We start from the raw sequence: 22,397 nt of genomic DNA on the forward strand, positions 1-22,397 counted from the left end.
ACTCTTCTCCTTCTAATATGTACATAATTCTAAAGGTGACCACTATTTCAGATCATGATAAGCTGTCAGAGTGAGTTGGTCTGAGCTGTCTTGGATTTATAAAATTAGAGGAAAGGCTCTGAATTTCTAAACTGCTCCAGGGTCTTCTTTAAAGTTATGTAGAGCCTGGGGCAAGACACACTTTACCTTCTCACTTCCTTCCATAAATGTTACATGAGTAGAATTGAATATTGGTGATAATAATAAGGCTAATGTTTATTAAGAGTTTACTAAGGAGGTCAGTTCTGTATACATCCCATGCAGCCTTCATAGCAAATGAGTGAACTGGGTACAATTATTCTTGAAGATAAAGAAATTAAAGTAAAATAAATCAGACAAAGACAAATACTGTATGATCTCACTTATATGTGGAATCTAAAACAAACTGAATAGAAACAGAGAACAGACTGGTGGTTGCCAGAGTGGGTGGGGGAAATGGGTGAAGGTGGTCGAAAGGTACAAACTTCCAGTTGTAAGATGAGTAAGTTCTGGGGATGTAATGTACAGCATGGTGACTGCCGTTAACAATATCACATTGTATATTTGGAAGTTGCTAAAAGAGTAGATCTTACAAGTTCTCATCACAGGAAAAAAAATTGTAACTGTGTGATGGTGGATGTTAACTAGAGTTACTGTGGTAACCAATTCACAATATATAAATCTATCCAACCATTATGTTGTCCACCTTAAACTAATACAATGTTATATGTCAATTATATCTCAATATCGGGACCAAAAAAAACAACACAAACACAAACGAAACAAAACTAACAAATAACAACAACAAAAATTAAAGCATGGCAGGTTGTATAACTCAAATAGGTTCACAGACAGTAAATGGAAAAGCCAGGATTTAAATCTAACTCATCTGACTTTAGAACCCTCTGTCTTAACTACTATATTACTTCACTTCTCCTGCAAGAAATTTAAGTCCTCATTCACTCAACAAATATTTAATGAGTACTACGTGCTAGGCGCTGCGCTGGCCACAGCAGAGCCAGCATAAATTAGAGTCCCTCCCCTTTAAGAGTTTACCATCTGGTGGTAGAGACAGTAACAATACTGTCCGTGGGATGGGCTGCGGCAGGAGTCTGTGTGTCCGCTGCAGGGACACAGACGAGGACATCTAACTCTATCTTGGAGGCTCTTAGTGAAGCAACCAATGTCACAGTTAAGACTTAGTGGAAGAGTAGGCGTTGTATGGCTATTTATAATATATATATTTATAATATATAAAAATAATATATATGCAAAGGAGGAAATTTCAAGTTAGCTGGAAGAGCTGGTATTGGGACATCTGATCACAGCCCAGAAAAATATCATGTCAATGGTGAGGGACATGATGTTGACCACAATCCTACTGTAAAATTTATTGCATGCAATTGGAGATCTGGTCTGTTTTGAATATAAAGGTAGACACTGCTTCTCTTAATAGACACTATAATAACAGAATTTTTGAACTTGAAGTGTCTGAACTTCTTGTTTTACAGGTGAGAAAATGAAAGCCCAGAGCAGTTAAGTGATTTGCCTGAGACCACACAACTACCAGTTAGAAAAATGGGTCTAGAGCCTGGGCTTCCTTTCAGGCAGGCCAGTCTGTCCTTTACCAAAGCCCATCACCTTCAGGGCATAGTTCCATCTATTCATGGACTTGCAGCTGCTGTATAAGGCTGTGTAGGTTGTTTACTGGACAAGGGTTCCTGCTACAGGAGTGTGTGGCGGGGGCTGAAGCCCACCCAGAGGAAGTAACCCCCTTTTCTCACTCTCACAGGCACTTTATAGGCAAGCAATTGCCCTCTTGAAATGAATGTGGCCCAGCCTACAGAAACACCAGTTTCCTCCCATACTGTATTAACACAGCGATATTTCCTGTATTTTTACCAATGCTGTTCAAAGAATTTAGTGATTAGTGCTTTAGTGCCCATTGGCACACAAAAACCAGTTCTGGTAGGTGGGTTTCCAACAAGTTTCACTGGTGTGATTTCTCTGCCTACAAGTGTGTCTTAGCCATGCCCTTTCCAACAAGGTGCAGGGGTTTAGAGCGAAGAGGGGGCCTCCTTTGAGTGCTTAATCTCAGCTCCGGGGTCATAGTTGCACCTTATATTATTCCTGTGTTCTTTTGGGTTCCCGTTACTTCTTACCAGGCAATCCCTTCTCACTGCAATCCGTATCACGGGTAATAGTTCTGTATAGTAAATGCTCCCTGTTCAAATTACTGCGTGGTTTCTCTCTCCTGATCAGACTCTGACTGATTCACAACCCTCTTAAATTTTTCTATCAGCCAGACACAACCTGCTTTCCTAGAGGAGAAAAGATTATGGCCCTACCAAGAACTACATGCAAGTACAGCATGGAGGGCCCATGCCCTTGTAGATTAGCCAGGAGTTCATGACGGGGCATGAAGAATGAACATTGCCCTTGGAATTTCCCTGAGCTCCTCGACTAAAAGGGCAGTGAGACATGTGATCACATGCATATAATATGGTCAGTGGGAGCGGTAACGCGCTTGAATGTACTATTCATAGGTGTTTCCCAACAGAGTGAATGAGGACCATGACAGTTGCGTGGGAAGAGACTCTTGAATCTTAACGGTTGATTGAGGCTTTGCCAGGCAGGTAGTGGAGAAAGAATATTCCAAGCAGAGGCAACAGGACAGACAGAAGCCTGCAGGCATGACAAGGTACTCTCGGGAATTGTCAGTAATATGGAATGGCTGGATAGGGGTGGCAGCCGTAGTGAAGGAGTTTGACCTTATCCTTCACAGTTTTAAAGACAGTGTAGAGAAGAGTTAAAAAATGATTGTTTCCAGGCCCCTGGCCTAGAGGGGATGAATTCTTGACCAAGGACAACACCAATGAGAATGGAAAAAGATGAGTTTAAACAAGAGTACAGAATCAGGTAGATTGGCAGGATTTGGGGCCCTTGGGGGCTAGTTATGAGGAACTGAGATTATAGTTGTGAAAGCACACTTTTTGAATAATATGTATATAATTATATCGCCTCGCTGCAATTTGATTCTAAGCATGAATAATGAGGCTCCATGCTCCTATACAGCAGAATTACCCTGATTATTGGGCCAGATGACAGTGTGGTGACAGCACCATATGATAATGTGGTAGCTTTATTGCAATTTATGCTTCTCTACCTCCCTCCCAACTTCCCACCTGACCATCAGTACTGGACAGTTGGTGCCTTTGTGTTTTATAGTAAACAATGATCACTCTGTGAATTAGCTTTTACAGCCTGTTGTTCAAAATAGCAAATTCCTAAGAGAGAGTTTTAAAGTGGGAATATAGACTCCATCCCATCATTTTACAGAAGAGCAAACCAACACCCAGATCATCTAAGACTCATCTAGGAGCAAGGGAGAGAGAGAATTATGACCAGGTGTCTTGGAAAACTTTGCAGGAGCTCTTTGCTGCCACCTTTGTAGGATATGCTTGATGACTGGTACGAGAAAAAGATTAATAATCCAGGGTACTTGTAACTCAAGGAATATCCCTTCAGAAAAAGCACAGGGAGGTCCTAGATGGGTCCCGTATTCCCCACTTAATGGCAGGTGAGTCAGCAGCTCCTTTCAGGGGTAGGAACCTTCATCTTCTTCAACATGAACCTTTCTAATTTAAGGGCCGGAAATTTTTGTCTCGTGGGTAAACAGTCTTGTTATACATGTCAGAGATAAAGATACTCCATCTTTTTATTGCACGAGGTTATGTCAACAATTCTGACATGACAGTTTCGCGTCCATCACTTTGTCATCCGCAGCACAATTTGGTTTGGAAGAATGGCTGAATTCCTTGTTTTGAATACCTGGAAGGATCGCTGATATCCTCTGTCAGTCTTATTTATCATGATCTTTAGCTACTACCACTTCTATACAGTGGTCAACTATCCTCTGCCAGGGCAAGACCTGTGCGGTTTCCTCACAATTTATCTCCTTAATGATAATCTTCTCTCGCCACGAATGCTATTCATCCCATGTTCCAGATGTACAGGGCCATCTTTTGACAAAGTGGTTGTTAATACACTGTGCCTGCAGGAGGCTGGGGAAGGGCCCTGTGCCTCCCTCCGGGTGGCCCCTCTTCCACGTCTATGAGCCTGATGGGGACGCATGGGCAATTGCTCAGAGGCGAGGTGAGAATGGGGCCGAGGGTACAGGAAACAGGTGAGAAGAACAAAGCTGTGATGGGACAGCCAGCTTGTCAGTGACAGTGTACCCTGGGCTGCACACTTGTTTCTAGCCTAAGGTACTGGTTATGTTGACACCCAAGGGTATAAAATATCTCTGGTCCCACCCTCTACTTGCCATGGAGATAAACTCATGCTTATCCCAAGGAAGAATCTCTTACATTTCTGGGTAATTATCATAAGATGCTCTGCAAATAAAATAAGAGTTTTTAAAGATCAGTTACCCCTACATCTCTATCACGCTAGCTTTTTTTAGTGTTTGTTTCTAGTCTGGCTGATACTTCTCAACTAAGGAAAAATAATATTCTCTATCTCTTTTTCTCATAAAAGGTGCCTTGTGATCACTGGATATTAGTGCCCTATTTTCCCCCTTATTCCTTTCCAGTTCACCTTTTATTTGAAAGGTGCCCACTTTCTGCCCACTTTTATTATTTATTTATTTCAAGCCACCCAAATTTTCTTCTGTGTATCCCATGAGAAGAACTATTTCTGACAAAGCTTCAGCCCATGCTACTGTTCATTAGGTTTATAGTTCCCTTCTAAGGACTCGGCAAGATCAGCGTTCTGAGTTTGCATTACATTTCAAAGCAGAAAAAAAATATTTCCCAGTGTTATATGAAGCGGAATGTCCTAACTGTATACAAAATAGGGTCTCTGCTCTTGAAATGCAAATCAGAATGGGATGAACAACAGAAGCACGAACACAAAGGGACGTTCAGGTGACCTGTAATATGAGTTACTGCTCAGCCACCGACTGCAAGGACAGTCACTGAGGTAAAAACCACCCTGTGTGTATAATTATCATGGTTATGAAAATATTGAGGAAACACGCTGCTAGATTTTTGTCCCTTTTTCACATAATTTGGAAGCATGGCATAAGAATTTCTTTAATCGTTTCCAAATTTGTGAGTGAAATTTCATTTGTGAGGGATTTTAAGAAAACAAAAGTCTCCAACCTAATTAACTCCAAATTTAATTCAACATTTTCCTTTTATTTACTATAAAATATCTTGAGGTTTAAACATTTTCAAAATCTGTATATATGTTATGGGAATGTAATTAATCATCTGCAGAGCACATAAATCCCAGCAAGACACTTTGTCAAATTATCTCATCTTACTCATGATCCTTTTATCCCACCAATTTTTCTTGGTTTCTGATTTCACTGAGTTGGGATTAAGTCAGTGCATTCCTCCCACTGCATAATTAGGACTGCTTTAAAACTATGTAATTACAAACCTCAACTGCCAATCGTGCATTGCATTCATTGTCATAACTGCCATTAGCATGGTTTTAAATTCTTTCAGAACAGTGGGGAAAGATGTCATGTTAATAAGTTCCACTGCTATATGCCTGCTATTGATTATCTGCAGCAATTATAGACTTGGACGGGATCCAAAACTAGACAGAACCCAGGAAAATGCCAATGTTTTGTGAATCTAAAGGAATTTTTAAGAAAAAAAAAATTCTTTAAAACAATAAAACTGGATGAAAGAGTTAGTATAAGATTTTAAAAGTATGCAATGGCTGGCTTACTTTTATAAATGGGTACAGATCTAATCTGTTGGTCTTCCTGGGAGGGGAGAAGTATTTTGGGTAGTTATCCACTCTAATTTTGATTACCTTCTACAAAAATTAAAATACTATGAAGGTGTTCCAAAGCCTGATTTGACAGCGTCTGCTCTATTCACTCCCACTGCTGGTCAGCCCACAATCCCCTCCCTTACCACGAACCGCTCCTCTGAGTCCAAGATCCCGACTCCCTCTTCTTCATCAGAGTCTAGAGATGGTAGGTGGGCCCACTTAAAATTGATGTGAAGTCTTCCTCATCCAGAAAGCTCACCCTGATGAGACTTCAGTCACATATTTCCCAGTTCTGAATACAAAACAAAAAAAAAACTTTTCATGATTTAAAAAAAAAAAAAACCCTCACAAACTCTCTTTTAAGAAACTAAGGTGTTCATAATCCCCACGTAAACAATTTCCTTTGGAGTAAGCCTTTAGTATGTGGAAGCGCATGTATCAAATGGTAAACTCTATGATTTTGCTGGTATCCAAGCTTGATTCACTAATTTAAATCCATTTTAGCCGTTTTCATCAAGTTTCTTTGTTAAATCTCTTTGGACAATCAACATGTTTTGTTATAAATTACTAATTTAAGAGAAACCAAAAACTATATATAACAAATTCAGGAGCTCCAATCAAGTTCTTGCCTGTCATTATCCACATTATAAATATATAATATATATAATAATTATATATATAATGTAGATATTATATATATAAATTATATATATATTATATATATATAATTTATATATTATATATATATGAGTGCAATGCACAACTGGCAGTTGAGGTTTGTAATTACATAGTTTTAAAGCAGTCCTAATTATGCAGTGGGAGGAATGGACTGATTTAATCCCAACTCAGTGAAATCAGAATTTTATATATTTATATATATTATATATATTATATTACATGTTATTTTCTTTAACATCTTTATTGGAGTATAATTGCTTTATAATGGTGTGTTAGTTTCTGCTTTATAACTATATGTTATTAATATATTAAATATATTAATATAATATATTTATATATAATATATATAATATATATATATATATATATACACAATGTGTGTGTGTATATATATATGCACACACACACACTTTGATCATTATAATTTCCCCGCTATGCATTTCTAAATGGTTATAAATGAACTGAATTGTGGTGGGAAGAGGTCCCAGGGATCTTAACAACTAAAATAAATCTCTTGTAATTTGCTGAAAGCAAGTGATTTCAGTATTGATTTACTCTTTTACTTGAAGTTCATAACAAAAGCAAACAGGTAGATTTTTGTTAAAAATCTACAGGTTGGTAGATCTTTAAGGCTTTGCACCTAGATAAATGCGTACTTCAGACTAAAGAAATTAGCTTTTGAAGCAAAGAGGGTGGGAAAAAGCCAGCTTTGCACAAACTGAGAGTTCAGTCCACCTGTTTGAATAAGTATTTTTAGACAATTGTGAGTCAGGTTAATAATGAATACATAAAGAATTATTATTAGCATTGTGACTTACTCTATGAAGATGCACTGAAGTATAAAAGAAAACAGGAATAATTAATTGGTACCTCTCCCTCTCTTCCTCGAATTTGGTGTGTAAATAGGGATATCCAGCTAGCTGGTTCCAATCTGGGTGTTGGTAGTTTCTAGACATGTTCTCCTCCCTGCAGCTTTTCAAGAGGAACTGTCAGGTTATGTGGCAAATGATTAACTCTGTCACCCTGGATTTTGCATGCCTGCTTTTAAGTATGATGAGCTTCAGTCTTGCAATAGAAAAAAATTACAAAAGTCACCTTAAGTCTTACAGTGCAACAGTTTTAATAGTCTACGCTAAAACAGGCAGTACAGTTTTGCAGTTCAACATTAAAAGCAATCTTGCCTTACTTAAAATGCTTCTACTTAAGAACGCTTCCTGCTGTCTCCCATCCCTTCTCTTAAGGTATGTCTACAGAAGTACTCCTAAAGTGCATTTCTCAGGCATTGAAGATAGCACTGTGATTTGCTTTCCAATAGCAAGTTCGGAATCAGAGCATGCCATCCTCAGTGGAGGGCTGTGCAATTCCAGTTGAGCTAAGGTCTCTTACAAAAGTACCCTTCTCACTCCCACGGGCGACGCAAAGGTGGCCATTGAAGTTTTTTGAAAAAAAAAAAATTGTGCCAACTTCCTCTGCGTTATCTTCTCTTACCACGAATAAATATTTAATGCACCCTTGAGTCGTGATATACGGAATTGTCACGTCAATTTCCAGGAAAATAAAATCTGGAGGCCTTGTGCGAATATTCAGAATTTGGTGGGATGAGACTCCAAGTACAGGGGCGGGGCAGAATTCTCGGGCTTAGCCCTGGGGGTTGGGAGGCGTGGTGCGAAGAGAGTCCTGGAGCGCTCGGGCTACTGCTTGTCGTCGTGCGGGTCGCCAGAGAAGCTCGCCTCCTCCGAGGACCTGACTCCCTCGGGGAGCAGAGTGGCGCGCACTTTCCTCTTCTCCTTAAAGCGGCCCGAGCGCGAGATCTTCAAATTTCGGCGGCTGTTGCCCGATTTCTCCCCGCCCAACTTGTCTGGCTTGTGGGGCTCGCCGGCGCCCCCGAGGAGATTGGGATGCTGATTCTCCCGGGAACTGCTTGTCCAGTCGGGGCCAGGCGGGGCGGGCGCCGCGGGTTCCCCGGGGTCAGGCTGGGCGGGAGGCTTCGCACCCCCCGCGGCGTCCTTGCTTTTCTTCCTGCTGTTCTTTAGCGAACTCCACCAGGAGCCCGAGCTGCTGGTGCCGCCGCCGTCGGCCATGGCCAGCGGGCCAAGTGGCGGGGGGCGCGGCGAGCGGGGAAGGGCCTCAGCGGCAGCGGCCCCTCTCTCGTCCACCCCGGCCCTGCCCCGGCTTCTCGCAAGCGGGCTGCGGGCTGGGAGCCGCCGAAGCAGAGGCTTGTGCTGGGGAGGAAAACACAACTTCGTTACTGGGTTTGTCGAAGTCACGTGCCCCTCAATCCCACTTCCTCCCCTTGGCTCCGGCTGGCACCGGAGCGGCTGGGGTCCGAGGGTCCGCAGCCGCGCGGGCCTCAGAGGGCACCGCCGCGCCCCCCCGAGGGCGCAGGCGGACGAAGGGCCTCCGGGGCGCCACCCTCTGGTCTCGAGACTGAGTCTTGGCACTCCCTGGCCTCAGCCTTAGCCTGGCTTCCAGGATAGCGCAGTGGTCCGCGCGCGAGGGCCACCCAGGGGTGGGTACCGGGGCTTCTGGATTAACCAGGCCCCAGAGGGAAAATGGCCTGTCCTGTCACTCTGCCCGTTTGTAGACGAAGCCCAAAGGTGACCCACCGGGTCCAGAACGGCACCTGCGAGGAGGGCGCCCGGAAGCAAGCGCGCCCCCGCTATAGGTGAGCAATGAACGTTAGATCCCTGTCAAACAGTTCCGAAATCTCCTTCAAAGGTTTTTGCTCCCTAAACTTTTGTCCCGGGATCCTTTTTGATGTGATTCTTCGGGGGCGGGGCGGGGCGGGGCGTGGGGCGCGGATTTACAGGCCAGTAAGAGCGAGGGACAAGCTCATGGTGTTTGTTTCTTTTAAATTCTGCTTTCGACAAAACTTCTGTCTGACGACTTTCAGAGAAGCATGTCTAGACCTAACTCCGCTTGAAAACCGCCATCCTAACTCTTCCTTTTATTCCCCAGAGACCAATCTTGCGTCTCTTTGAAGCCACCCGCTGCCGGCGGTTGAGATGAGCCCAAGCCCTCTTCCCTTAGTTCTGTATTAAAATATGCACCGCGTCTGTTTGTACTAGGCAACTCAACTCTTGGGATTTTTAGTTACAAATTAAAGGCTTCTGTTCTTTTCCTTGCGCAATTCCCTCCTCCAAAGGAGAGAGCGCACAACCAGGAACTCCAATTTGCCTCTTCCCAGCTTTTAAAATAGCACTGCTGAGCGAAAAGGCTGTCTGTTAGCACTGAAGGTGCGAATATCGGAAGCGAGGCTCCTTTGCTCATTTTCTGTGCTGGGTCTATGCGGCACTAACTCCACGAAGGAGCAGGATTCGCTGGCGCCGCGGCTCATTTCCAGGTTTCCGCTGGGCTCCTTCCCATCCCACGCGCCCGGCGCTGCTGGGATTCGCCGGCGCTGGAGAGCGAAACTTCGGCGGTGTCTGTGGTTTGGAGGTTCTCCTCCCCCCAACCGGGGGAGAGAGCCGGAGGGCCTACGCCGGCGGCCGCAGCGGCCTTCCCTGAGCAAGGAGACCTTGGCACCAGCTCCTCCCCAGGACGCCCCGAGGGCACACTTGGGCTGCGACTTGAAAACAATAGAAGAAAAAACAGCCAAAAGTTCTTTCCTTACAGGAGGCACCCACACCCTCAGGCACAGTTTGCAGTTGGGTTTGCAAACATCCATTCCCCCTCCGCTTTATAGATCGGAAAAGCACCCCCAAGTTATTCACTGGTGGTGGTGGTGGTGATAGTGGTGGGTGTTCTGATGCTGCTTTCTGTCTTCTACCCTACGCTTTCTTCTCCACAATCAACGTTGTAGGCACGGAAGGGTTTTGCACGAATTGCTCAAGGGAAAGACTGCAAATTACTCAAATTACGCAGAACGCCTGCAGCTAGTAACTTCTCCTCGGGCGCTGGGGGAGCGCCCCAGCGTGACACCCCGGAATGGGCTCTGTCTTGGCGGACGGAGAATCACCCTGATCGCTCACCTGCTCAGGCTTCCCAGGACCCCGCGGCTCCACGCCTCTCTCCCCGCGCAGAGTCGGGAGGGGGTGCACTTGGGTTAATCTGGAAGTCGGGGCGCGGCGTCCCTCTGCGCGGTCTTGGAGAGGTCGGGTTTCTTTCTGGAAGGTGTGCTAGCCGAAATCGCCGCAGTCCAGCTAAGCCGATTGCTGTTGCTGGTCTCCCCTGGCTCCTCCAACTTCCTGGCGCAGCGGCGGCAGTAGCCCGGAGCTCGAAGTACGGTTGGCTCCGACCGGAGGCCGCCCCTGCGAGTGGGTGCCGGGCTCACTGCCCCAGGTGAATGGCCAGGCAGGCTCTCCCGCCTAGTAGCCTTTCATTCTCCGGCGCGTCCCCTTTCCCTGATAGCGCCGCCCGGGAGCCGCAGGGAGATGGGATCTCAGGGGCTCACTCTGATGCATTGAAGCTCCCTACCGCGTCGGTCCTCCGCGCGGGAAAAGACATCTGCTCACCTGCTGGTTATTCGCCAAGTGATTCTAGAAGCCAGAACCCCGGGGCAGCGGGAAGAAAAAAATAATAACCCAGGAGGCGGCCACTGCTGCCACAGGTGCAGGTAGGAAGTTCGCGTTCCCGCCCTCCAGGGACGAGATTGGACCAGGTCGCCTACGTGGCGCCAGCCTTGGGATGTCTGATTGGAGAAAGGCTGCGTGCGCCGCTCGCGAGTCGGACTCCTGAAGAAGAAACGGTAGAGGAGACCGGAGGCCGGGAGACCGAGGCTGCAGGTGGGCTCCGGTGGATAAACGTCGTCGCAGCTCTCTCTCCCTCTGCTCCTACCCCAATTTCTTTTTTTCCTTTCCTCTCCGCGTCCCCAACCGCGGCCACTCAGCTCCCAGAATCTCAAGTTTTGTAACTTACAGGAGCCGTTCCATACCCAGGCACAATGTTGCAGAGTTGCAGGCGCCCTGAGTTGAAAGGCTGCAATATTAACAAGTTCGTCATGTGCCAGCCAGGCGCTCTTCCAAGCGCTTTCTGTGGATTAATTTATTTACTCCTCCTCACAGCAACCCTAGGAGTAAGAACTATTATTATCCTCACTTGACAGGCGAGGAGAATTTAGCTCTGAAAGGCTAAACGGTTGCCCAAGGTTGCACGGCTGGTGAGTGGCAGAGCCGGATTTGTACCCTGGAGACCTGACTCCGGCTCCTGCGGTCTTAACCGGCACCTTATACCCCAGCCTGCCAGTCCATGTCGGTCTCTTAGCACGACTCAGTGAGGATGTGAATTTCCTTCCCCCAGGTCTAGAAGTCCGTGGACAGCCACCGCCCGGGGAGTACAAATCCAGCCCTGAGCTGGAAGTCAAGTGAACCCGCGGATGGCGTCAAGTTTCAGGATGCTTTTGTTCCCAGGAACATATGGGTGCTTTTTATTACCCGGACGGAAAGGTTTTGACATAGGGCATTTTCACTAATAAGGCAGACGTGCAACCGGCTGCATCTTCAAGGATGCTTTTCTTTTTCAAAGAACTATCTTGATGTTCCCTGAGCTCGTGTGTAACTCCTCTGAAGGACTGCGTATGGAGCAACTGAAATCCGAGCATCTTTGTTCTGAGGATTTTCTAAAGCAGTGAAGTAGTAAAAGACATGATGCCGACCTATTGCATAACTTACAATATGGAATTAATAGGAAGAAATTTTTTTTTTTATAAATTTATTTTATTTATTTATTTTTGGCTCTGTTGGGTTTTTGTTGCTGCACGCGGGCTTTCTCTAGTTGCAGCAAGCAGGAGCTACTCATTGTTGCAGTGCGCAGGCTTCTCATTGCGGTGGCTTCTCCCGTTGTGGAGCACGGGCTCTAGGCACGTGGGCTTCAATAGTTGCGGCACGCGGGCTCAGTAGTTGTGGCTCACGGGCTCTAGAGCACAGGCTCAGTAGTTGTGGCGCACGAGCTTAGTTGCTCCGCGGCATGTGGGATCTTCCCGGACCAGGGATCGAACCCTTGTCCCCTGCATTGGCAGGCGGATTCTTAACCACTGCGCCACCAGGGAAGCCCGGAAGAAATTTTTATAGAGTATTTCAATGTATGAAATATGGTAAAAATTGAATATTTTATATCCTTAACTTAGTTTAGCATTCTTGGATTTTTAAATGATATGCACAGCAGCGTGTATTTGAAAGTGATACATTTTCATATATTTCTTGGGATTAGTTTTAGAGAGGAAACTTGCAATCATAGCACCAGAACTGAACAAAGACAGGCCACCAACCATGAGAGGAGGACGGGACACGTCGTCATAGTGCCATCTCATTACAGAGGAGACACTGGACCAAGGAGGAAAGTCCTGTCTGAAGAACCCTCACCGCTAGAAAGTGGTGGAGCTGGGTTCCAAACATTGTTTGTTGATCAAATGGGTGAAAGAAGGAAGACATTTAGGAAAAGAAAATGAGTCCTGCAAATGGCTTCTCATCTAGCATGATTTAACAAAGGGCCAGCATTTTCTTAATAGATGAACATCAACTAACTGCTGAAATTAAAAAATTCATTCTCTTACATCTCTCCCATTTATATTTAATAACTTTAAATATTTCTACATTTCATTGACTTGATAACACCTTATAAGTAACCCTTGCATGCAGTAAAAACATTTAAATGGAGACATGAAAACTAAGGAGAAATGAGGCAGAAGGGACTAGGGAGGTGGAGAATGGGTGTCCCTCCAGACAGAGGGAATAGCACATGCAAAAGCTATGAGCTGTGAAGGAGCTTAGGATTTTTAAGGAGCAAAGAGGTGGTCAGTGTAATCTGAGTACAAAGTGAGCTGAAGCACTGCAGGAGACAAAGCTAGAAAGGTGGGTGCGACCAGACCCTTCAGGACCTTATCACTCATGGTAGGAGTTTTGAACATAATCCATTATAGAGGAAGTGACATGGTAAGATTTGCATTTAAAATATCACTGAAACTGTAAAGAGTGGATGGTAGAGTGGACGAGGTGGGGCTACAGGAAAACCAGTTAGGAACTGTTGGAGTAGTTCAGGTGGGATATTTTGATGGCTGGTGGGAGAGTGCTGGCAGTGGGGGAGCTGAGAAGAATTAGATGTATGCAAAAGAGATTTAGGAGGTAAAATCAACAGGACGTGCTTTCATTCAGTTCATACAAAAGAGGAGCCTGAGTTTAACTAGAGGCTTAAAACAGAGATGCTTTTACAGTCTTCCTTGTAACTAGGAGCATGCATGTGATCTAGTTCTGACTTATGGGGCTATAAGGAAGACTTCTGGAAATGTTTCTTCCTAAATAAAGGACAGAGCCTTCTGAGAGAAGAACATCTTTTGCAATACCCTTGATTCTTATGTTTAAGCACAGTGTGAGGATGTGCAGCAGCCATTGTGCAACAGTGAGGCAACAGACATGGAAGTAAAACCCAGCGCACTAAGGATGATGGCATGGGAGCGTGACAGGTGTCTGGGTCCTTCATCATACTGGTGAGCCCCTGAAAGAACCCTGGAATGACCTATCTCTTGACTAATAGTTCGGTGAGATAAGGCGGATTGCTATGATTTAACCACAGCTTTAAACACAGTTTTCTGTTACTTGCAGCCCAAAACATTCCTTCTTGGTACAGTCTAGTAGAGCTATAGAAAAAACATGATATTGTTCAAAAGGCAAAAAGGTAGTTTCACATTCTTTCCTTGACCAATCTGAAAAGTTCTTCCTGGAAGAAGGACTTAGTGAAATGTTTAAGTGATGGGGAAGTTTTTTTTTTTTTTTTTTTTAATTATTTATTTAATTTATTTATTTTTGGCTGCGTTGGGTCTTCGTTGCTGTGCGCGGGCTTTCTCTAGTTGTGGCGAGCGGGGGCTACTCTTTGTTGAGGTGCACAGGCTTCTCATTGCGGTGGCTTCTCTTGCTGCAGAGCACAGGCTCTAGGCGCACAGGCTTCAGTAGCTGTGGCACGCGGGCTTCAGTAGCTGTGGCACGCAGGCTTCAGTAGTTGTGACTCGTGGGCTCTAGAGCACAGGCTCAGTCGTTGCGGCGCACGGGCTTAGTTGCTCCGTGGCATATGGGATCTTCCTGGACCAGGGCTTGAACCGTGTCCCCTGCATTGGCAGGTGGATTCTTAACCACTGCGCCACCAGGGAAGCCCGATGGGGAAGTTTTTAGAGGTGGGGAATGCATCTGCAAAAGAAGGCACTTCATTGAAAAGGCTTGGAGTTGGAACTTCCCTGGAGGTCCAATGGTTAAGACTCCACACTCTCAATGTAGGGGGCATGCATTTGATCCCTGGCCAGGGAACTAAGATGCCACATGGCAAGGCCAAAAAAAAAAAAAAAGAGGCTTGGAGTTAAGGGAATGAGTGGATAAAGGTATGTGTACATGTGTACATACAGTGGCGAGGAGCATCAGATTATCTGAGACATCATGGTAGTTTGACTTTTAAAGATAGAATTTTAAATCAGAACAATTGACTTATTTTCCTCCATTTTTTGAATCTAGAACTGTTTAAATCTATAAAAATTTTCATAACCAATCCCATGAAAAAAAACCCCACCCCAAACCAAAAAACAACAAAGAGAGTTAGTGTTAAACAAATATAGTTGTGTTCTGTAACTATTGATCTAGGAATCCTGCTGTTTGCTTCTATAAGGAGAACATGGGCTGCCCTAACCTCTGTGTTGGTAAGCTATGAATACAGTATAGATGCATGTAAAAGTTGATTTATCTACCCAGTGAATAGTAGGTGACTTTCAATGTTACAGAATTTAAATATGCTTAGATTGGGAAATGCTTACATTTCTTTATAATATTTTTTCTTGTCATTTTTTATTTTTCAAAAATGTGTTGATGGTTTGAGAAAGGACACAGTTTCTTTTTTCTTTTCTTTTTTTAAAAAATTAAATTGTTTCTTGTGTGGCCCTTTAAGTGCAATAAATGATTACACTAAAAGACAATAGAAAATGAATTTCTGGAGAGCAGGATTTGCATACTAGAAATTAAAAGAGGAACTTTAGAAGTTAAACCTGGCATTTGCAATCCTAGCAAATCTGGCATTGCATCAGAGGCTGAGAAATTGATTCTCTTCCTTTAAAGTATTTATGGTGGGAACTGGGCAAAGGAAGACACATGATGAGAAAATTTAAGAAATAACAGCTAATCGGAAAACATAGGCAGAACACTCTAACATAAATCACAGCAAGATCCTTTTGACCCACCTCCTAAAGAAATGGAAATAAAAACAAAAATAAACAAATGGGACCCAATGAAACTTAAAAGCTTTTGCACAACAAAGGAAAACATAAACAAGACAAAAAGACAACCCTCAGAATGGGAGAAAATATTTGCAAATGAAGCAACTGACAAGGGATTAATCTCCAAAATTTACAAGCAGCTCCTGCAGCTCAATATCAAAAAAACAAACAACCCAATCCAAAAATGGGCAGAAGACCTAAATAGACATTTCTCCAAAGAAGATATACAGATTGTCAACAAACACATGAAAGGATGCTCAACATCACTAATCATTAGAGAAATGCAAATCAAAACTACAAAGAGGTATCACCTCACACCAGTCAGAATGGCCATCATCAAAAAGTCTACAAACAATAAATGCTGGAGAGGGTGTGGAGAAAAGGGAACCCTCTTGCACTGCTGGTGGGAATGTAAATTGATACAGCCACATGGAGAACAGTATGGAGGTTCCTTAAAAAAGTAAAAATAGAATTACCATACAACCCAGCAATCCCACTACTGGGCATGTACCCTGAGTAAACTTTAATTCAAAAAGAGTCATGTACCACAATGTTCATTGCAGCTCTAGTTACAATAGCCAGGACATGGAAGCAACCTAAGTGTCCATCGACATATGAATGGATAAAGAAGATGTGGCACATGTATACAATGGAATATTACTCAGCTATAAAAAGAAACGAAATTGAGTTATTTGTAGTGAGGTGGATGGACCTAGAGTCTGTCACACACAGTGAAGTACGTCAGAAAGACAAAAACAAATACCATATGCTAACACATATATATGGAATCTAAAAAAAAAAAAAAAAAAAGATTCTGAAGAACCTAGGAGCAGGACAGGAATAAAGACACAGACGCAGAGAATGGACTTGAGGACACGGGGAGGGGGAAGGGTAAGCTGGGATGGAGTGAGAGAGTGGCATGGACATATATACACTACCAAATGTAAAACCGATAGCTAGTGGGAAGCAGCCGCATAGCACAGGGAGATCAGCTTGGTGCTTTGTGACCACCTAGAGGGGTGGGATAGGGAGGGTGGGAGGGAGATGCAAGAGGGAGGAGATATGGGGATATATGTATATGTATAGCTGATTCACTTTGTTATAAAGCAGAAACTAACACACCACTGTAAAGCAATTATACTCTAATAAAGATGTTAAAAAAAATATAGCTAATCAAAATGAAGAAAATAAAGATCATTTATATTCTTTTCACCCAAGGATAACTATGGCCCACATTTTCACATTTACTCCATTCATCCTACCCCTTCCCTACCCCCCTTCCCTCCCTTCCATCATCCCTTTCTTTTATGGACTCTTCCATTCTTTGAAAATTAGATTTGTCTCTCCTATGGCCTTTTCCTTTATAGTCACCCATGTACTGGTAGTTTAATATTTCTTTTCTCCTTTCTGTGTATTCACATCAGTGTTGTTGGATTTAGTCTGTAAACTTTTCTTAAAATTTATTTATTTATTTATTTATTTTTGGCTGCGTTGGATCTTCGTTGTTGCGCGCGGGCTTTCTCTAGTTGCAGTGAGCGGGGGGTTACTCTTCATTGTGGTGCTCAGGCTTCTCATTGTGGTGGCTTCTCCTGTTGCGGAGCACGGGCTCTAGGCGTGTGAGCTTCAGTAGCTGTGAGGCACAGGCTTAGTTGCTCTGGAACATGTGGGATCTTCCTGGACCAGGGCTAGAACCTGTGTCCGCTGCACTGGCAGGCAGATTCTTTACCACTGCACCACCAGGGAAGTCTCTAGTCTGTAAACTTTTAAAGAGAGGGTGTTGCACCTGTGCCTGAAGTTGGAAGCCACTGTTCACATTATCTCATCCTGTGCCCTGTCAGGTTAACATGAATGCATACCTAGAAGTATAAAAATTATAGTCACAAAATATGACTAATCATGTCAGTTTCACACTTGACCTAAGCAAGGCTGGTTTGTACAGGTCCGCCTCCCTCCGAAATTCAGTCGACACCAGCTGACTCTTCCTAACTTCCCACGCCTCCTCCTTTTGTGGATCTGGTTCCTTTAGTATTCTTGGATATCATTGTATGTTCCTCATTTTCCTTAAAAAATTATTTGTAGGAAAATTTAAGACCTAAGACAAAAGTCACTTTTTCTAGAAAGGATTTTCAAGAGTTTAGGGACACTACCAGGCAGGACCACTTTACACTAAGTTCATGGCTTGAGGATTTGGGGATAACCAAAACCAAGAGATCCATGGGACCATTAGCCTGTAGTCACACTCCAGGGACAAGTCCATTCCCTCCCTACCCGCCCCCCCATCTTTTCTGCTCCAAATTAACTTAATTGTCCATGAAGACATGTTGGGGGGATGGGTATAGTTTACTTCTGGGCTGCCCGGACCCTGAGGGTATGGCCCTTTGGGGTCTGACACTTATCAAGGGAAAAATCTTTTATTAATTGCTCTTTTTTGGATGAGCCCTACACTCACTTATAATTCTGTCCCTTATGCTCCAGGGGGCTATCAAAACTGAAGTTGTTTTGGTGCCCAATTTTTTCCAGCAGGAGAATTCAGCCAAATAACCTAGCTGCCACTGACAGGAGTGGGTGTGTTTTAATTTTATTGTAAATTGTTTGCTTGGTGTTTGTCCCCACGACTAGACTATAATTTTCTTATTTATTTATTGTCTGACTCCCTCACTAGAAAATGAGTTCCATTTTATTTAATGATCATTTACAGAACACTTTCTGTGTGCTGGGTACATTTCTAATTGCTTTATAAATATTAAGTCATTTAATCTTCCTGAAAGCCCTGTGAAATAGGCACTATTATTATTATAGATGAGGTAACTGAGACACTAAGAACTTAAGTTACTTGCCCAAGGTGACACAGCCAGTAAGTATTAGAGCCAGCATTTGACCCCAGGAAACCTGGCTTCAGAGTCCAGGGACTAAGGACTTGTAATATCTCTCTCAGTGTTGCTCTACCATTAAAAAAGTGAGAACACTATCCACTTTTGGATAAGCACATAGTAAAGTGAAAGCCCAGAGTAAGAATTTAAAATTTGCCATTATTATAAAAGTTTTATAATATAAAGCTCTGTGCTGTGTCTCTCCATGAGCACTAGGACAGGTCACTAATGAGTCTTTAGGACCTGGCATCTGCCTGACAATAACAGTTCTTAATATTGTTGAATGCATGACCATCCAATGCAGAAATGTGAATGCTTTCTTGGTTATAATATGACCAACTTGTACAAAGAAATGTACTAAAAGTGGCAATGAAATAAAATTTCAGTCTGTCATTACAGGTAATAATAGCCCGATTTTCTTTAATTCTGAGGAGTGAGTACAGTAGGTGGACCAAATTATCTGATACATTTTTTTGCTTTTTTCTTAAAATTGGCAGAGCACTATCATGTTGCAATACCCTTTGAAGGAGATGTGGTTAGGTGCTAAGATGCGGATGGGGAAGAATAATGTAACACCAGAGGACGGCTGCTGAGATTTTATTAAATATTGTACTTGGGGAATAAATGAATGATCTAGAGGACATGACATTGCAGAACAAGCCTCCACAGCACATCCTGACTCTCTCAGGAAACAAAGATGATTCCACTTCATTGTTTATTAGAAAATCACTGATGTAAATAAAGGTCATGTGTTACCACGCAAGGTAATGTTCTCTGGCTGGTCACCTGGTTCCAGGTCAGGGCCAGGGTAAACTAGATCCTGTAAAGGGTGACTTGCTGCCTGCAGTTGTTCATTTCCATTTTCAAAGGGTTGATTCGGTTATGCTCCATTCGCCAGGTTATATCTTCTCTTTATGGTTTGTCGATGTGTCAGCTCATTACGTCACATGTGTACAGGGAGGAGGTGGCTATCTGATGGAAGGGTAACATGATGCAGGAAGGGAATCTTTTGGTTTCCTCACTTGCATCAAGGCCAGTGTCAAAACATAGTTAGAAATCTGTAAGAAATAGCTGCTTTCCTAAGTCACAGGCTGTCAGGGGAGGCGCACCAAAGTTTTGGGACTCAGCTTTCTGTTAGGTGCCAACACAGGTAAATCTCACATTGTACACTCCAGTGAACATTCAGTTTCATCTACTTTATGTCATTTCACTTACATACTGGGGGAAACTACTTCAGCTGCAGCTATAAAACTTTTATAATAATGGCAAATTTTAAGTTCTTACTCTGGGCTTTCACTTTACTATGTGCTTATCCAAAAGTGGGTAGTGTTCTCACTGTTTTAATGGTAGAGCAACGCTGAGAGAGAGATATTACAAGTTCTACAGTTTTATCCTAGAAATTTGAAGCAAGTTGCTCCAAGTCACAGGACCAGAAGAGGTGCAGTTATTTTGATTCGGTTTGAGTTACTCTTTTCCTAATACAATGTTCTTTTAATATTGCTATTTGAATCTCATATTGCCTTTTAGTTAATCATTAGATCAATAAATATTTGTTGGTATCAAGGCTATTACATCAAAAGAGGTAGTCATACTTAAAAGATTCGAATTAGGTCATCGTCTTCTAAGTTTCCCACTTAGAATAATGCTAAATCATATGTGGTTGCTTAAATATTAAAGCCCTATGGAATCACAGAGCACTCAAAGCTCAAATTAACACTGGGAATTGTAATTATATACATTTCTTGTGAAAAGACTTGATGGTTGGTTTGAATTACGAGCTGTGTGGCTTTGAGAAAATTACTTAATATCTTTAGGCTCTGGTTTCCTTAAATGTAAAGTGGGGATAATACTATCTACTTCTCTGGATCGTTGCCAAGATTAAAGCAGACAATACATTTATTAAAGTCCCCAGCACAGTGCCTGACACGTAATAGGCACTCAGTAAATGTTAGTTTCTCCTTGACTGATTTCTTTCATTGGCTGTGTAGGAAAATCATGTAAACAGACTCTACAGATCAATCACTTCCAAGTGCTTTTGGAAAATAAAAAGGGTAGAGAGTCTTAAAGTTCACTGTCATTATTGTTGGTTAGGGCCCATTGCTTTCCCCCCAAGAACATAAGGTTAAAATTTACCGGAGAGTATTTAATATACAACAATTTGCTCTGAATCTAACTTTTTTTTCAGGAACATACTTAATGATTAAATCAAATCAAGCAGAAGTTTTCTGTATGTGATTCAAGAATGCTCTTCATCCTTTCGGCACCGAAATTGCATTACCTGTCATTGAAGGAGGAAGTGTGCTCAGTTAAGCTTGAAAGCAATGTTACCAGAAAAGGATTAACAAATCATAAGGCAGAATCCTTAGAAGTAAGGTCACTACCAGACTGTGGCTGAGGCACAAGCCAAGGAATATGTTTAATATGTGTTGCCCCATTAGCTCCTGGAATCTTAATATATAATCCACATCACCGAATCAGACCCAAAGGAGGGAAAGAACAGGAGCATCATGTCTCTGCTATGTAGACATGGCATTATTGTTTTAAGAAATTAGTTTTTATTTTATTAAAGTAATATATGCACACAGAGTTCAAAAGTCAAATGTTATTAAGGCAATTATAGCACGTTACAGGGGTTTCTTATCTCATTCCTTCCCTTAGTTCTCTTCCCCAACCACCTTCAACAATTTTGCCTTTTCATTTCCGACATGTGCACATCTCTACATTTCTAATTAATTTGTGTATTATGCTCTCTTTTGATTTATCGATATTTGACCTCTATTAATTTCCTATTATGGTATTTGAGCATTCTGTTCTCTTATACCACCATGCCTTCTGCTTCCTTTCTCTCATATCCCAGTACGGTGGTCATATTACAGCCTTTGTTTAATTGACAATTCCATGTTGATATTATTGTGCCTTTGTAAATATTGTTCAGGCTAAGCATGATAGTGTACAGAACATTATATTTGCTTTCCTACTTTTTGTCTTTTCCTAAAGTTAATAATGGCCTCTCCCTGCCCGCCCTCCCCCCCACCTCAACCCTTTCAATCTGCTTGTTTTTAGTCCTATTTCTAATTCTTTCTACACTTTCCAATGGCTTCTTGGTACACTTTTCTGCAAGTGCCATCCTATCAGTATATATGTGTTCCATTTTGTTTTTCCTAAAAATATCCCTCCTGGACACCTCCTTCTCCTTCCACTGGGACTGACCTTTCTCTGCTGCACAGTCTCCTGCTGGGGATGCCTTGAGTCTCCTTCTTTCTTGGTGGAGTTGCTTGTTTTGCTGGAGCACATTGTCAGATGGGGCAGCAGCAGAAGGTATCGTGGTGGCCGTCTTCAACGTGGCTGTCTCTTTAGCCACACAGTTCCATCTGGACTGTTTATCCTCCATGCCTCGCACACACCATCCTCCCGGGAGATCTTTCTACCCTTATTCTGGACAGTCCCTTTGTGCCAAAGGTGCAAAGTGAATCTTGACGTGAACATCACACAGTATAATTAATAATTAGATCATGGATTTTAAATGTAAAAATATAAAACTTTTAGAAGAAAATAATAGAATGGCTTTGGGACCTAGGGCTAAGTGAAGAGTTCATAGACATGGCTAAAACGAAGATCCATAAAAGAAAAAATAACTAAGTTGGACTTCATCAAAACTGAGAAAAACTTTGGCTCTGAAAAACACTCTGTTAAGAGGATGTAAAGACACACTACAGACTAGGAGAAAATATTTGCAAACCATATATACCTAAAATATATAAAGGACTCTCAAAATTCTATAGTGAAAAAGAATCAATTATGAAATGGGCAAAAGACTTGAACAGTTGTTTCACTAAATTGGAGATACAGATGAC

At 42.8% G+C, this 22,397-nt stretch overlaps 1 protein-coding gene and 1 long non-coding RNA gene across 7 annotated transcripts in view; one reads left to right on the plus strand and one right to left on the minus strand.

Moving 5' to 3' along the window:
* The window catches only part of LOC132371911 (uncharacterized), a 179,184-nt gene that overhangs the window by 102,416 nt on the left and 54,371 nt on the right, over nt 1–22,397 (plus strand). The window lies entirely within an intron of this gene.
* Nucleotides 5,248–11,095, minus strand: PRR15 (proline rich 15). Of its 5 annotated transcripts, XR_009504855.1 has the most exons (3): nt 10,461–11,095; nt 7,676–8,711; nt 5,248–6,103 (listed from the first exon to the last, which is right to left on the minus strand). XR_009504855.1 is itself a non-coding variant. In XM_059932741.1 (2 exons), the coding sequence occupies exon 2, from the start codon at nt 8,568–8,570 to the stop codon at nt 8,181–8,183; it is 390 nt and encodes a 129-aa protein (XP_059788724.1). In that variant the 5' UTR covers nt 8,571–8,711; nt 10,944–11,095; the 3' UTR covers nt 7,591–8,180. The 5 variants fall into 5 exon arrangements, 4 of the variants coding, with proteins under 4 accessions (XP_059788724.1, XP_059788720.1, XP_059788723.1 ...); XM_059932741.1 differs by lacking the exon at nt 5,248–6,103 and having other exon boundaries at nt 7,591–8,711; nt 10,944–11,095; XM_059932737.1 differs by lacking the exon at nt 5,248–6,103 and having other exon boundaries at nt 7,591–8,711.

This window comes from Balaenoptera ricei, chromosome 9, assembly GCF_028023285.1.
Source record: "Balaenoptera ricei isolate mBalRic1 chromosome 9, mBalRic1.hap2, whole genome shotgun sequence".
Classification (NCBI taxonomy): domain Eukaryota; kingdom Metazoa; phylum Chordata; class Mammalia; order Artiodactyla; family Balaenopteridae; genus Balaenoptera; species Balaenoptera ricei.

Excerpts from the sequence above, each read along its gene's own strand:
- PRR15 (XM_059932741.1), bottom strand. The coding sequence starts at position 8,570 with ATGGCCGACGGCGGCGGCACCAGCAGCTCGGGCTCCTGGTGGAGTTCG.